At 46.0% G+C, this 15,943-nt stretch overlaps 1 protein-coding gene across 2 annotated transcripts in view; it reads right to left on the minus strand.

Annotated features, from left to right (window-relative positions):
• Window positions 1-15,943, minus strand: part of GLT1D1 (glycosyltransferase 1 domain containing 1) — a 124,950-nt gene that overhangs the window by 6,755 nt on the left and 102,252 nt on the right. Inside the window, exon 11 of one of the 2 annotated variants that reach the window (XM_075012996.1) lies at window positions 7,587-7,685. The exons of the other annotated variant lie outside the window; for it this stretch is intronic. Coding sequence (XP_074869097.1) covers window positions 7,587-7,685 — 99 coding nt within the window. The remainder of the gene's footprint in view (window positions 1-7,586; window positions 7,686-15,943) is intronic. 2 annotated transcript variants of the gene reach the window in all.

Raw genomic sequence — 15,943 nt, forward strand, 5'->3', positions numbered from 1 at the left:
GCTAAATGATAGAAGCAAAGCGATACTGTTCTCTGTAGTGACTGGTGGCAGAACAAGGAGCAATGGTCTCAGGTTAGCACAGGAGGTGTAGGTTGGATATTAGGAAAAACTATTTCACCAGGAGGTGGTGAAGCACTGGAATGCATTGCCTAGAGAGGTGGTGGAATCTCTGTCCCTAGAGGTTTTTAAGTCCTGGCTTGTCAAGTCCTGGCTGAGATGATGTAGTTAAGAGCTGATCCTGCTTTGGGTTGGTGGCTGGACTCGATGACCTTCTGAGGTCTCGTCCAGCCCTTGTCTTGCCACACAATTTTTGCTGGTAATAATATTAAGCATAAGGCCAAAGACGAAAGCTAAAGCAAAGGCTGGAGGGAGGAATAGCAAATTGATAAAACCAGGAGACTTTAGCTGTAGCCATTCTACTGATTCAGAAGGCAGCCTCAGGCACTTACTCAAGGTGTGATCTGAAGCTATGGTAAAGTTCTGCATAAAGGATCAGGATCAGTTTGAATCAGGCCCCTGGGAATTTAATTTAGGATCCCACCATTTCTGGATGTTCAGCAAGGGCCAGACACTCAGGTGTTCCCCACAACTCCCACTGACATCAAAGGGAGCTCCAGTTGTTTGGGATCCTTTAAAATCATGCTCCCAGTTGCTTAGTCTGAGCATCCAAAAATGGAGGCACTCATAATAACGTGCCACTTTCGAAAATGAAGGCCTTCATTTCACTCTGCCTCAGTTCAGCCACAGAAATGAGGGTATAACAACAGTGACTTACCTCACAGCCAATATGCAGTGTAAAGAGTGATGACTTTGTTACAGTGAAGAAATGTTGGGGCAGGCACTAAGCTGCTCAGATTTATAAGTAATGTCATTCATGCCCTATTTCTGGACAGTTGATATCCCCCTAGATACAGTTATCTTCAAAAGTAATGTCACTAATATGCTTCTCCCTGAGGCGGACTCCCAGTTAGCTTTCAGGAAAATGCAACAGTACCTATCAAATTCAGTATATTTTGCAAATGTCCCTACAGATCCAGATGTTTTTGGGAGATGAACCCTGAAAACACAGCAGGCACCAAGCAAGGGTCCCATTTCAGGAGGGTGGGGTTGTGGGGGGAGAAAAGCTGTATATACTGGGACACCACTTGCTCTTCGTTCTGTTCCCCTGACTGCCACGGAGCAAGGGGAAAGTACCTGACCTGGGAGCACACAGCTTGTGTGAACCACTCCTCTGCCTCCCGCTTCTAGCTGGGGAGGGGAGGTGGCAGAGAAGTGGTTCACACAAGCTTTGTACTTTTTCCACGCTCTCTGACAGTCAAGGGAAAGGGAAGAAGAGCAAGCAGCATCCCAGTATGCACAGCTGCTGCTCCTACTGAATGGCATCTTGCACTGAGATAATAAACCACACGCCCACTGAATTACCATAAGAACCAGTTCAGTGCCATTTCCCAGTAGTCACAAAAAATGGTGTGTGTTTGTGTGTGTCTTCCTCCTTCCCTCCCCTGTGCCAAACAATCCCATGGCTGGGGCTGCCGAGGTGCTGGTACAAAAATACTGGTGCACAAAAGCGCTAATTAAACCATTTCAATTTCAGCTGCCGGAGAGGAAAGGAACATGGGCCTTAAAGAGCTCGGTACAACCCCAGGGAAGACAAATTCCAGATATAAAACTAAATTAACAATTAAGAATACAAACATACCTACTCATCATGGCAGGGCAGCAGAACAGTATTTCCCAGCCCTGGGAACTGTCATTGCTAGACTTGCCTAAACCAGGAAGATGCTCCGTTCAATGCTGCCCTGACAGCAAAACTGAAGTGCTCAAACTTACGAACACAGCCACGGGGTTAATCCTGGCCATGCTGCCGTAGCGGCTTACCGTGGGAACGGCATGCACCCACCCTGTCACGGCAGGCAACATGCTATGAGTGTACTCCTTGTTGTAGCTCCATTAATTGGTACAGAGAAGACCCCATTCCTTCCGTGCCTCCCTTTACATAGGACAGTGTTGTTGATTCCAGAAGCTCCCTTAAAGCAAGAACCACTATTTTGATGGGCTGAAGAGGTTTATATATCCCCACTCCCCTTTTGGGATCCTTTGCAGATGATGAGCAATCTATAGCCCTAAAGCTTTGGCTGCTGTAGCACCGTGCATGTCCTCCATTGCAACACACTTTTGTGATTATTTATGAGCCAAGCATGGCCCACACCTCCTTTATTTCTTAGTTATCAGGTTTCCTTTCGGATCGCGTTAACTCAGTGTCACATATTCCATAAATGTGCAAATTTGAGTAATGGCAGGAATAAAACATGGCCTTAAAATAAGAGTGCATAACAACTCAAGCATCAAGGGCAAGCTGTTTTGTGACTCTTCACTTTTATGTTAACAGCTGCGTCCAGCTGGCTATTTACTTTGTCTATGTATGTGGCCATGAGAGCTCAGGATACCAACCAGCGATTAATTATAATGAGTATAATTAGGCAGCAAAAATCGTTCAATTTCTTTGTAAGCCAGAAGCCGTGCTGGGCCGGGGCAGCCGCCTCTGCCACTATGTGTTACGTGTGGGGCACGTTGTGTGGAGTGGCCAGAGGGGTGCCTCGTGTGGCTCTCGAGCCGCTGAGCCACTTTTTGCCGCACTACGCTGCCCTGTTCGCCACACGCATGATGAACGGCGAGCGTATCGGACACCACTGCTCTAAACAATTAGTTCTGCCAGACAGCTAATTCAGAAGCAAATGAAGGGTGGTTACTGTGGGAAATATTGTACCAAATTTTTACAAAGATGTGAAATAATCAGAGGAGGGAGAGAAAACACTCGATTGTCTTCTAGCACGTAAGGTTGACCTGCCTCTGTTGACACACTAGTTCTTCTAAGACCTCAACTTCTCCTGGCTACTGTTCCCCTTTCACAAGTCAGATTTGTCTTGCATATCCCAAGTCTCACCTCACTTAAAAACTACCTGCTTACAAAATCAGACATAAAAATAACCTGGTGTTGCTTCCTTTCTCATTTTGTCTGTATGAAATGTTAGGTTTAGCGTGTTGTAAAACTGTGCAACTATCTAGATGTGTCGATGTACCCTCTGCCCCTGTTAAGATCTCTGTTTGAGAACCACTGCTCTAAGAGGAGATTATGCAGATTGTTCCAAAATATACTACAGGTTGAACCTCTCTAATCTGGAACACTCTGGTCTGGCGACATCCATAATCCAGCATGATTATATTTACCCAGACGACCACTTATATGTTTGGCCACATTTCCCGCAGTCCCATAAAGTTTGTTTACAGCCCCCAGGCCTGTCTCTCAGTGTTCTCTGCTGTTATTTAGCTCTAACTTACTCCTAAATGTCTTCTAAGCACCCAGTAGGCAGTGGAAGCATTGGCAATGCTTCTAGACAATACTGACCTCCCATAGTCTGGCAAATTCTCTTGTCCAGAACAGATCAAGTCCCAAAGGTGCCACACGAGAGAGGTTCAACATGTAGAGCCATTTCCAACAATACAAACAGGTTTTAGCAACAGGTTGAAATGAGAGAAGTTCTAATTTTTCTAAAATCATTGTTGTATTATCCCTCCCTTGATATTGTGATATGGACAGAAGTTTGGAAAACTGCATTTGATATAGATTGGTGGTGTCAAGAAAAATGGAATAATCATGAAATAATCACTTTTAAGATATAGTGAAAGTGATTGTCATGCTCTCAGACACTTCTGGTGACAGTTATCCAACAATTCCCTGGTGGAAGTGGATTGTTAGCATGCAAACAAACCTTTTTCACACTCATTTGTATGCCTCAGTACGTTACGCATTATTTGAAACAAAAGCCCTTTTAAAGGAGCTTTATTAAATATGACACAATTGCTAGTGCACAGAGAAAAGACAGAGAATACTTCACTTTCCAAGATAGGGCACCTGCACAAACATTCATCATCCCAATGCAAATACAACCTAGGATGATGCTAGTTAATATGGTAATACAATGTAACACCTTTGCTTAGCAGACACTCAGAGATGTAGAATATCAGAAAATGGGTGGGGGGCTGATACTAGAGGCAGCATTTAGAGGGAGGGCATCAGCAAGAGATCAGACTGACATGATACAGAAATTGAGAAGTATAGAACTTTAGAAATAACAGCATCATATTTAAGTCTCTTTCTAGACTCCTGGTAAAGCAAAACTTTGAAGCCAAGATCAGTCTCACTGAATTCAGTTCAGCACATCTTTAAAGTGAAGTGCTTTGCTGTAACTTTAAGGTCTTAGTTGAAGGAGTCAGTGCTTAAGTATGTTATTGTACCATTCATCTGTGTTAATCTGACCACAGTGCTTTGGCTCCTGGGCCCTGATTCTGCAAAGACTTTATGCATACACTCATAGCCTTCCTGCTAGTTTTCAAATCTCAGAAGGCCACTGGTAAGGCCACTTGGGATTGATTCAAATGTGACTCTGCTGATTAGTAGAGTGCCCACAGCTGGGCTTTTTGTTTCTACTCGTGGTTCACATTCACATGGTGTACAGAGAAAAAATTATTCTGCACGAGGAAGGGGAAAAATCCACCATTGGATGGAAACGTTTAGAGGAACACTGAAGACCACCCCAACATGAGTGTCAGTATTAGGCCCCACACTGGCAACTACATCCATGCAGATGCCCCTTGGCCTTGTGTGCAACCCACTCAAGTCAATGGGACTCCATTCAGGAACTGCTGATGAACTGGGCTCTAAGTATATGAACAGGTCTAGCTCAGAACAGTTCTGCCTTTGCCACTCAAGCTACGTCTACACATGAAGCCTATATCGAAGTAGCTTATTTCGATGTAGCAACATCGAAACAGGCTATTTCGATGAATAACGTCTACACGTCCTCCAGGGCTGGCAATGTCGACGTTCAACTTCGACGTTGGGCAGCACCACATCGAAATAGGCGCTGCGAGGGAACGTCTACACGCCAAAGTAGCACACATCGAAATAAGGGTGCCAGGCACAGCTGCAGACAGGGTCACAGGGCGGACTCAACAGCAAGCCGCTCCCTTAAAGGGCCCCTCCCAGACACACTTGCACTAAACAACACAAGATCCACAGAGCTGACAACTGGTTGCAGACCCTGTGCATGCAGCATGGATCCCCAGCTGCAGCAGCAGCAGCCAGAAGCCCTGGGCTAAGGGCTGCTGCCCACGGTGACCATAGAACCCCGCCGGGGCTGGAGAGAGCGCGTCTCTCAACCCCTCAGCTGATGGCCACCATGGCGGACCCTGCTATTTCGATGTTGCGGGACGCGGATCGTCTACACGGTCCCTACTTCGACGTTGAACGTCGAAGTAGGGCGCTATTCCCATCCCCTCATGGGGTGAGCGGCTTCGACGTCTCGCCGCCTAACGTTGATGTTAACGTCGAAATAGTGCCCAACACGTGTAGTCGTGACGGGCGCTATTTCGAAGTTAGTGCCGCTACTTCGAAGTAGCGTGCACGTGTAGACACGGCTTCAGAGTAATTACAAAAACCCAAAGGAAAACAAATTTCCATAATTAAAAAAAGATTCAGTTGTGAAAATGATAGGGAACAGTGAGTGAATTCCCCAGAGAGACAAATGTTACTGGAAATAATTTTTTCAGTTAAAAAAACAAATGAAAATATAAAGAATCCCCCTTCCTGACACTATGCTTAATAGCATGCGTTAATCACATGCATACTGCACAGCTGGTAACTAAAATGCGTTTCCACTCTGCCAAATGAGCAAATAACCTGTCTAAGGAGTTTTTCTGTTTGTTTGTTTTTAAATGTGGGTTTGGATAAAAAACTGCTAAGTTTAGCTGATGATTGGTATTAGTAACCTATGGTTTATGTAACAAACAGATTGATTCATACCCCTGGTGCAAAACCCCCAACCTATTTAACTACCTTAACTGGGATATCATGGGACCTCACAAAACAATCTGTTTCACACAGAGTAGGAACATGGACACTTTGAAAATTGTCTATTGGATTGTAATAGATTTGCATCATAACCACTAATAGAATTTCATTTCTTGGGCTCTGGGGCAATGGGTGCTTTAGAAACACACCGCAGTACACTGTCATGCCAAACAAATGGAAAATACAGTACAATCTCTCTGACACACTCAAGATGAGAAGAGATTTTCCAGGTTAAAGACCATCAGCGTAGTCCAACTCTAGTGGGACATCTTTTGGGATCTCAGGTTACCACCTAGGAATACCACATCAAACAAATATCCTGCAGAATACATTTGTCCCTCTAATCAAAACATCATTCTTAGATCAGGAATTTAAAATATTGGAGTTTATTTCTAGTCATTGAGTCTTCCCTCTTCATTACCAAAACTAACGACTGTATGATGAATAAGCAAGAAGTCTAGTTGTGCTTTTTTGAATTCACATTCACAACAAACTTTTAAAACATCTTTAGATAAAATTGAGCATGTGTCTCATCCTTTTAATAGTCAAAGCACTAATTAGTCTTTGCCGTATTCCCATGGCGTTATCGTCTCTCTTTTAATGACAGGGAACAGGAAGCACAAAAATTAAATGATTTGCTTAAGACTGGAAAGAATTTGTAGCAGTCCCTCACGTACAAAATGCACAAAGACAATGGCAGAACATCATACTACTTTGGATAAAAACCCACACAAATCAAAGAATGTCTAGGACTTAAATATATACAGAGGTCTCTCTCACACACAGTCTTTATTCTCTGGGTAAATGGTTAACTGTTTTCTGTCCTACTGATATCGATGACATACTAATTCTTGTTATTAGGATTATCTGTAATCCTAACAAAGACCATATTACCCTAAACTTCTGGTTCATTGCCCTTTTTGATTTTGTAATCCACAACTTTTATGATATAGCATGGGTCAACAATCTTTCTGCGGCAGAGTGCTGAAATTTGACCTTTTGAGCTCTATGTCTGGTTTAAAAGCCAGTGATGCTTTTTAAAGTCGCCAATAGTCCTACTTAAAATAGCTTCATTAATAAATAAATTCAGATGCAGAGCTTTACCATTTAGGTGATGGTTGGTAGCATTAGCTGGTCTTTTGTTAATCCGCAGGTGGCATGGCTTTGAGCAAGCTCCCGGCCACGTGGGGGAGGAGGGGCGGAGCTGAGCTCCCGCCTCACATGCTGATGCAAACTGGCTCACATGTCAACGGGGTTGCTGACCTCTGTAACATACCCTCGCTTTGCAGCTAGTGCTTGAAGGGAAATATGGCATATGTATAACATCCATTCTATGGTTCTCCTAAGGACACGCCCCTGCCACCCGAAAAAAACCTTAAGTAAAGCCGCTGATAAGTTCTCAACTGAACTACATTTGAGCAAGTGGAAGATTCTTAAGTTCGAAAGAAGCATTCAGTAAGGCTCCCCACCACCAGCATTCAGTTCACTGCAGAGAGCATGCAATAGCTTCATTAAAAGCAAGATAGGTCTGAAGGTTTTTTTAAGAGAATGAGGGTATAACCAGCGAACGTCACCATGAGAGCACACCAAGACACAAGCAGTTATTGGAAAGGGAAAGTAATTTTTGAAGAGGTTTGTTTTACTGTACTTTCGGGTTATGTATTGTTGTAATTACCTGTGGATCTGTAAATAACAGTCCTGTATCTTTATGTTTTATTACTGCTGCATTCCCGGGAATATTCCTTGCCAGCACTGGAACATCTAAATCCATTGCCTAAAGATTGTGGAGGAAAAAATAATGTAGTTAAGGTTCAACCATTCTAGGAATTCGTAGTGAGACATGAAAATAGTCATAATACGAAACCTATCCACCTTTTTCTTGTCCCCAATAAAGTCTTACCTTAACTGTGTTATGGAACCATGATAAAACACAAAGTTTGTCATACGGGTGCTGGCACTCAGGACTCATTGGTTTTAAAATAATAACTGAAATAGACTTTCACTGCCCATCTGGTGGGTCAGTGGATAGAGGTTCGTCTTTCTTATGGTAGGTGTTCAGGGTACACAGGGCTTGCTGGACCAGAAGGAGGGTGAAACCTCCTGAAAGTTCCTAGCATACAGCAGGAGCTGAGGAGTTAAAATTAAGATTCAAATTGAAGCCTGTCTCTTTCACAGCCAGAGCTGACATCCCAGAGAAGTGAACAGATGCAGGGCACAGCTACCCGGAAGGGGCTAACTGTCCTGCAGATTTCCTCTGGTCTCTCACTCCATAGAAGAAGAGAGGAGCTGTGATCCACACAGCTCTCAAAATCTTTCCAATTGTCAGGGGATCCTCTGAACAACCACATCCATGGAGTGTACAGTGTTGGAACAAATTTTATAATGGGTATGCTGAAGTAGAAACCATGGATTTGGATCGTTATTACTACTTCAGGCCAGAGGAGGCTACTACAACCCCAATTCTTGCACCTATGCATGGAAAGGCCCCTTCTCTGCTCCCCTGGTTCCCACCAGCCCTTGTTGAACATAGCTCTTGCAGTTGCGCATGCTCTGCTTCCTCACTGTGGCTTCGCCTGGACCGTGCTCTTCAAAAGAGCAGTCCAAGCATGGAGGAATGTAGCTGGCACAAGCTAATAATACAGCCTCTACCTGTAATTTGTATCAGATTCCTCCAGGAGTTTTTCTAACTTTATTTTTAAAGAACAGAAAACATAACCATACAATGAAAAATATAATATGCACATGATATAAGTAGTTTATATTAAAAAAATCATTGTTTATTGTTGTAAAACCTGGAAACAAAGGATAAGCCGAAAGCCTTAACTTGCAGAAGTCATGCAGGGCATCAATTATTAAAGTGACTACATGGATAAATAAGTATGAACGTGACCACTGGGGACTAATATGTACTAAAATGCAAAAGTATGCAATGGTTTCATGGGTGACCAGACATCCCCATATTTTTTCCCAGGGTTTCTGTTAGACAGTCATTTGTTTCCATTAAGACAGCAGCAGAGAGATGGCTAAGCTGGGCTGTGTACGAGATAGGCACTGCAGATTTCTGTTTTCTCAAAGCAGCCCTTGCGGCCACTAAAATAGTGAAGTTTTGCAGGGAAGAATCTGGCCCATTCCCTCAACAGCCACAAAGCTGAGAAGTCAAGCAGCACGTGGGGGCAGAAGACGAAGAGGAAATGCCCTCTCATACAGTCGCAGACACTCTTCTATGCACATGCACACGAGGAGTGCGGAGTATCATGCTGGGTCTCCCATCATTTAAGACTGTCCATAGATTCAGGAACACAGATACAGCCCTGCATGAGTTCACCTCCAGTAAATCACCTCCACAATAAAGACAAGGGCCAGACACTTTTGAGCAAGAATTGAAATGCACAGATCTTAGTTTGGAAGGCCCAGTCAGCCAAGGAAAATCCCTGCCCACCGCCTACTCATGCATTTGTCAAGCCCTGATGTGAAATTTTAATTACCATGGCTGGATGTGGAAATCATGAAATACTCAAACCCTGAATGTATAATGGTTTGTCTTATACAATTATCACAGTGTCAAACAGAAAGAAATTTGCTCTCCAGAATGTTCAATCTATTTCATACCGATTCCCTGTCACTTTGGAGAGAACACATTTTTAATTATTGTCATTACAGTCTCTGATGGGGAGCAATTTTCCTTTAGCATAGGTAACATGGAGAAAAAGCTAGGTGGGGAAAGACATGAGGAAGAACACTTCTCTGGTTTGTGAAACTGGACAAGACTTAATACGCCAGTCACCAGTGTCCAAATGCAAGTGCAAGTTAACAAGTAAAGGATGCAGTGGCTTAGCAACATACATTCACAGTTTAAAATATCCACGGTAAATCTAGGTTACACTGTACCACTGCAGAGATATTTACCCTAGACATGCAAAGTGAACATGTTTTTCAGCAGATTGCTCTAAAAATGCTATTAATAATCCTTCGCGATGTATCCATTCTAGCCTAAGTAGTGGACAAACCGGAGGGAATGCAAAGTAACAGATTCATGAGAAGAAATTAAGAGTCTAATTGTCTTGGATCAATGAGTAAACACAGATTTACATATGGATTTAGGCACCTAATGATGCAAATAAGTGTCGAGCGTGATGTTCAAAAGCGAAAGTCAACGGACATCAGGTGCTGAGCCCACTTAAGTGCTTTAAAAATCTGCAGTATTAGGTGTCTAAATACCTTTGTAAATCATATAGGTGGTGCTATGACAATGGTCTCCACATACGTGCACTGCAGATGGGCTCAAGACCCTAATTTAGACCTAGATTTCCTAATAACTGATTATTTTTTAATTCTGTAGCTCCCAAGGCCAAGATTCAGGAGTAAAAGGCTACATACTGCTTCTTTCATCAGAGAAACACCTGATGGGCTAGCATGCTGAAAGCTTTGGGAGGAAAAGCTACCATGACAACAATTCTAGATAAGTTTCCTCTCCCCCTCAGGATGACAAAACCTTAGGGAAAAGACAGTTACCTGTTCTGTAACTGGTGTTCTTCGAGGTGTGTTGCTCATGTCCATTCATGCCCAGTTGCCGGAAGATTTTTGCCCTATCTGGTAGCTCTAGGTTCAGTGTGGCGCCCCCTGGAGAGGCGCCCATATGGCCGCCCATACAGGCATTGCCCAACCCACCCCCAGCTCAGTTCCTTTTTGCTGGCTACTCTGACAGTGGGGAAGGCAGAAGGGTTTTTGAATGGACATGAGCAACACATCTTGAAGCACACCAGTTCCAGGACAGGTAACTGTCTTTTCTTCTTCGGGTGATTGCTCATGTGCATTCCAAGTTGGGTGAATGCAAGCCAATGCCTAGGAGGCGGGGTCGGAGCCCCGAAAGGAGTGCAGGACAGCCCTGCCTAGTGCAGCGTCTTCTCGTGCGTGCTGCATACCTGTGTAATGTGCGGCGAACATGTGAATGGAGGACCAAGTGGCCACCCTACAGATGTTCTGGATAGGGATGTTGGCCAAGAACGCTGCAGAGGACGCCTGTGCCCTGGTGGAGTGAGCCCTGATCGGGGGAGGGGGAGCCCCCGCCAGCTTGTAGCACTCTCTGATACAGGCCACTATCCAGGAGGAGATCCGTTGAGAGGAGGAGACTGGGTGCCCTTTCATCCTGTCTGCCACTGCAACAAACAGCTGCTGCGACTTCTGGAAGGGTTTGGTGCTGTCCACATAGAAGGCCAGCGCGCTCTGGACATCCAAAGTGTGTAAGCTCTGCACCCTAGGGGAGGTGCGGGGCTTTGGGTAAAACACCAGAAAGGTGATGCCTTGGTTAATGTGGCAGGGTGAGACCACCTGAGGCAGAAACGTCGGGTGGGGTCTCAGCCTGACCTTATCTTTGTGGAACACCATATAAAGTGGGTCCACCGTCAGGCCCTGAGCTCTGACACCCTTCTGGCTGAGGTAATGGCCACCAGGAATGCCACCTTGTAGGTAAGGAAGAACACAGAACAGGAGGTGAGAGGTTCAAATGGGGGAGCCATAAGCTTAGACAAAACCAAATTCAGGTCCTGTGTTGGCAGGGGGACCCAAACCTGTGGTTTGACCCTTTCCATTTGCTTCATGAACCTTTTCACCACCGCGTCTGAGAAGATTGATGACCTCCAGGCCCCTGGGTGAAACGCCAAAATGGCTGCTAAGTGCACTTTCAGGGAGGATATTGACAGCCCTGTCTGGCTCTGGACCACCAAGTAGTCTAGGATACAGGGTACTGGGGCCTCTCCCAGGGACAACCCCTTTTGAGTGGCCCATATGGTAAACCTTTTCCATTTGGCTACATATGTTACCCTTGTGGAGGGTTTCCTGCTGTTCAACAATAGTTCCCTGACAGGTTCGGAGCAGGCCAGCTCGACCGCTCTCAGCCATGGAGCCTCCATGCTGTGAGATGCAACACCTGGAGATTGGGGTGCTGCAGTCTCCCCTCCTCCTGTGTCAGCAGGTCCGGGCACAGTGGAAGCACCTCTGGGGCACGAGTGGTCCTCTCCAAGAGGGTCAAGTACCAGTGTTGCTGAGCCCAGGCTGGGGCCACCAGGATAACTGATGCTCGGTCCGACCGAATTTTCAACAGTGTTCAGTGGATGAGCGGTGTCGGTGGGAAGGCGTACAGCAAGGGACCCGACCAACGAATGCTGAAGGCATCTGCCCAAGAGCCTGGACTTCGGTTCTGCAACTCCACGTTGAGATGAGTGGTGAACAGGTCTAGCTGGGGATGTCCCCACCTCTGGAAAATTGAACTCAGTTCTTCTGCGTGTAGTGACCATTCGTGGTCCACGAAGGACATGCTGAGACGGTCCACTAGGAAGTTGTGAGCCCCAGGCAGTTAGAACGCCCTCAGGAGAATCTGGTGCTGGATGCAGAAGTCCCAGAGCACAAGGGCCTCGAGACACAGGGGTGATGAGCATACACCCCCTTGTTTGTTTATATAGTACATTGCCATAGTATTGTCTGTGCTAATTGTGACACACTGCCCCTTCAGTTCGCTCTGAAACACTTTGCACACCAGCCAAACCGCTCTGAGCTCCTGCACATTTATGTGGATCTGAGCATCAGTCTTGCTCCACAGAGAGCCTGAGTCTGTTGGTCCCCCAAGTGTGCTCCCCAGCCCAGGTCCGAGGCATCTGTGACCAAGGAGAGGGAAGGTTGCGGGGGACTGAAAGGCACTCCCATGCAGACCGACCTGGCCTCTAGCCACCACTGTACTGCCGTTAACACTCTTGGGGGGACTGTGACTAATTTGTCTATATTGTCCCTGACAGGTCTGTATACTGAGATAAGCCACACTTGGAAAGGGTGCATTCATAACTTGGCATGCTGGACTACAAACGTGCATGCTGCCATGTGGCCCAACAGTCTGAAGCATCCCCTGGCCGTTGTGCTTGGGAACCTGATCAGGCCTTGGATGCAAGACGCCATGGCTTGGACCCTGCTCTGGGGCAGAAAGGCCCTGGCTTGCTCTGCATCTAGTTGGGCACCCACAAACTCCATGACCTGAGTTGGGGCTAGCACGGACTTTGCCTCGTTCACTAGGAGGCCTAACATGTCGAATGTTTCTCGTATCAGCTGGACACGTCTCACCGCCTGTCTCTGTGACCGACCTCAGATCAGCCAGTTGTCTAGGTAGGGGAACAGGTGCACTCCCTCTCTGCCTGCATAAGAAGGTTGCCACTACTGACATATATTTGGTAAAGACTCTCGGGGCCGAGGAGAGGCCGAATGGAAGGACTGTGAACTGGTAATGGTCCTTCCTTCGCACAAATTGGAGGAACCTCCTGGGGGGTGGATAGATTGCTAAATGGAAATATGCGTCCTGTAAGTCGAAAGCGGCAAACCAATCCCCTTGTTCCAGCATTGGGATAATTATGCCCAGGGATATCATACGAAACTTTATCTTTTTCACAAATTTGTTCAGGTTTCACGAGTCCAAGATTGGACATAGCCCCACTTTCGCTTTTAGGATTAGGAAATAACGGGAATAAAATCCCTGTCCCCGGAATTCCTGGGGAACTTCCTCTATAGTTCCCTTTTGTAGGTGGGCCCCTACCTTCCTGAGAACTGTCTCATGAGATGGGTCCCTGAAGAGTGACAGGGAAGGGGAGTGGAAAAGGCGGTAGGAAGAAAATTGGATAGCATATCCCTTTTCCACCATGTGTAGGCAGCATGCACTGGTCTGATGTTATGCTGCACCATGCATAGTAGAATGGGGATAGGCGGGAAGAAAATAAATACTGAGCTGGAACTGTGGGGGTGGCCAGTGCGTTCTCCCGACCGCCCCATCAAAACTGGTGTTTAGACCCCAGTGGGGGTTTCTGGTGGCTCTGGTCCTGTGTCTGGAAGCCCTGACATCTCCTATTACGGCAGCTCCTTCTCCTGTTCCCATCCCATTGTTGTTGTGGGAACTGTCCGAACTGTGGCCTCAGGGTAAAGTGTCTTCTCTGGGTTGCTGGTGTATATAGACCCAGTGAACGTAGGGTGGTCTGTGAGTCCTTCATACTATGAAGCCTCTTGTCAGTTTTTTCTGAAAATAGGGAGGTGCCCTCAAAGAGGAGATCCTGAATGGACTGCTGCACCTCTTGTGAGAGTCCCGAGACCTGAAGCATGCTCCTCTTCTCATGGCTATACCCAAGGCCATGACCCTGGTGGCTGCATCGGCTTCATCTAGGGTTGCCTGTAGTGCTGCTCTAGATAGGAGTCTCTGCTCCTCCACCAGGACCATAAATTCCAACTTGGTCTCTGGTGAGAGCAGCTCAGCGAAACGGTCAATGGAGCTGGATGTATTGTATACGTACCTGCTAACCATGGCTTGCTGGTTAGCAATTCTCAACTGGAGGCCACCTGTAGAATAAAGTTTCCTACATACAGGTCTAATCGTTTGGCCTCTTTGCTTTCAGCGGAGGGCCTCTGGACGCCCTGCCTCTCCCTGTTGTTCACAGCATCCAAGACTAAGGAGTCACAGGGAGGATGGGTGAACAGATGTTGATTTTCCTGGGCTGGGACAAAATACCAGTGCTCATTTTTCCTAGCCGTGGGCAAGGCTGAGGCTGGGGTCTGCCACACTGTCTTTGCTGTGTTGGCAATTGTCTTTATAATGGGCAGTGCCACCCTGGACAGTCCAGACATTGAGAGGATGTTTGTAACAGGTTCTATTTCATCCCTGACCTCTTCCACTTGCACCCCAGACTCTGAGCCACCTTCCTCAACAACTGCTGGTACGCCCCTCCATCCTCCAGTACTGGGGATGCAGAGGATCCAGCCACTGCCTTATCTAGGGAGGACGAGGGCATCACACCCACCAAGACCACCAGTGTGTGGGGGTTCCGGCACTTCCATTTGAGTATTCGGCACCGTGGTGTGTGGTGCTGTGCTTGGTGCCTGGGGTGAAGGGCCCCCTAGTGGTCTCTGGTATGGTGCCATGAAGATGGGGCCACTCTGCCCCAGTATGGCGTTGGTTCTGTCAGTGCCAGCGCCCACTGCACCATAGTCTCTGGTGCCTGCAGGGACAGTGCCCAGGCTTGGGTCATCACTGCCTGCATCAGTGCCGGTATTGGCGCCATCGTCATTGCCAGTGCCGACAACTCCACCTGCTCTCTTGGCGGGGCTCCCAAAGCTGCAGTCTGACAAGGAGAGTGTTCCCACATTATTATGCACTTTGCCATGGTCCATTTCATCATTTCTTTCTCTGAATGCCACACAGACTTCACTTATTAAAATTGGCCACAAAGACCCGAATCCGCAAAGGTAGTTAGGAATGTAATTCTTACTGAAATCAATGAGATATAGATACCTGCGGCCTTCTGAGGACTTAGGCTTTAGTTTATATTTCATTTCTGAACCCGGGGAGAAAGAGCTTGATTGTGCTTGGTAACTGGAGATGGAGGCTGATAAATACTGCATTTGAAAAACCGCGAGGCCTGGAATAACATAGGTATTGATGTGTTACATCACTGAAAGATACTACAGATGGCCAACTGGGTAAGACAAGGAGTTGGCTTCACACCAACCAGTCATACACAAATAAATTGTGCTGTAAATAATTGCTATCTCCAGTAGGCTTGAATTCAATTTAGATGCTTACTCTAGTTTCAAGCAATAAAGAGAATCATTTGTACTGCTGGAAATACATAATTTACTGACCTTTATTTTGATGGCCCTCTGTTTTGTTACCTTATCCTGACTGCAACTGTGTTTAAGAATAATTTGAGATGGATATAGGGTGTAAAGTTACTTTTTCAGGCATGGTACACAATAAGTATTACGAACAAGCAGTCCTAAGTTTGGAAGAAGGGATAGTAGTTTTTATTCATTGTATGATCTTTTTGGAGTGTCCATTTGCTGCCTTAGAGTATGTCTACACTATAGAATTATTCCAGAATAGTTTATTCCGGAGTTGTTATTCCAAAATAAGCTATTCTGGAATAACACATCCATACTACACGGAAGCCCCAAAATAAGCAAAATGTATTCCAAAATGGTGCCTCAACACACAAAAGAGCCTATTTCAGA

This window comes from Carettochelys insculpta, chromosome 18, assembly GCF_033958435.1.
Source record: "Carettochelys insculpta isolate YL-2023 chromosome 18, ASM3395843v1, whole genome shotgun sequence".
NCBI lineage: Eukaryota > Metazoa > Chordata > Testudines > Carettochelyidae > Carettochelys > Carettochelys insculpta.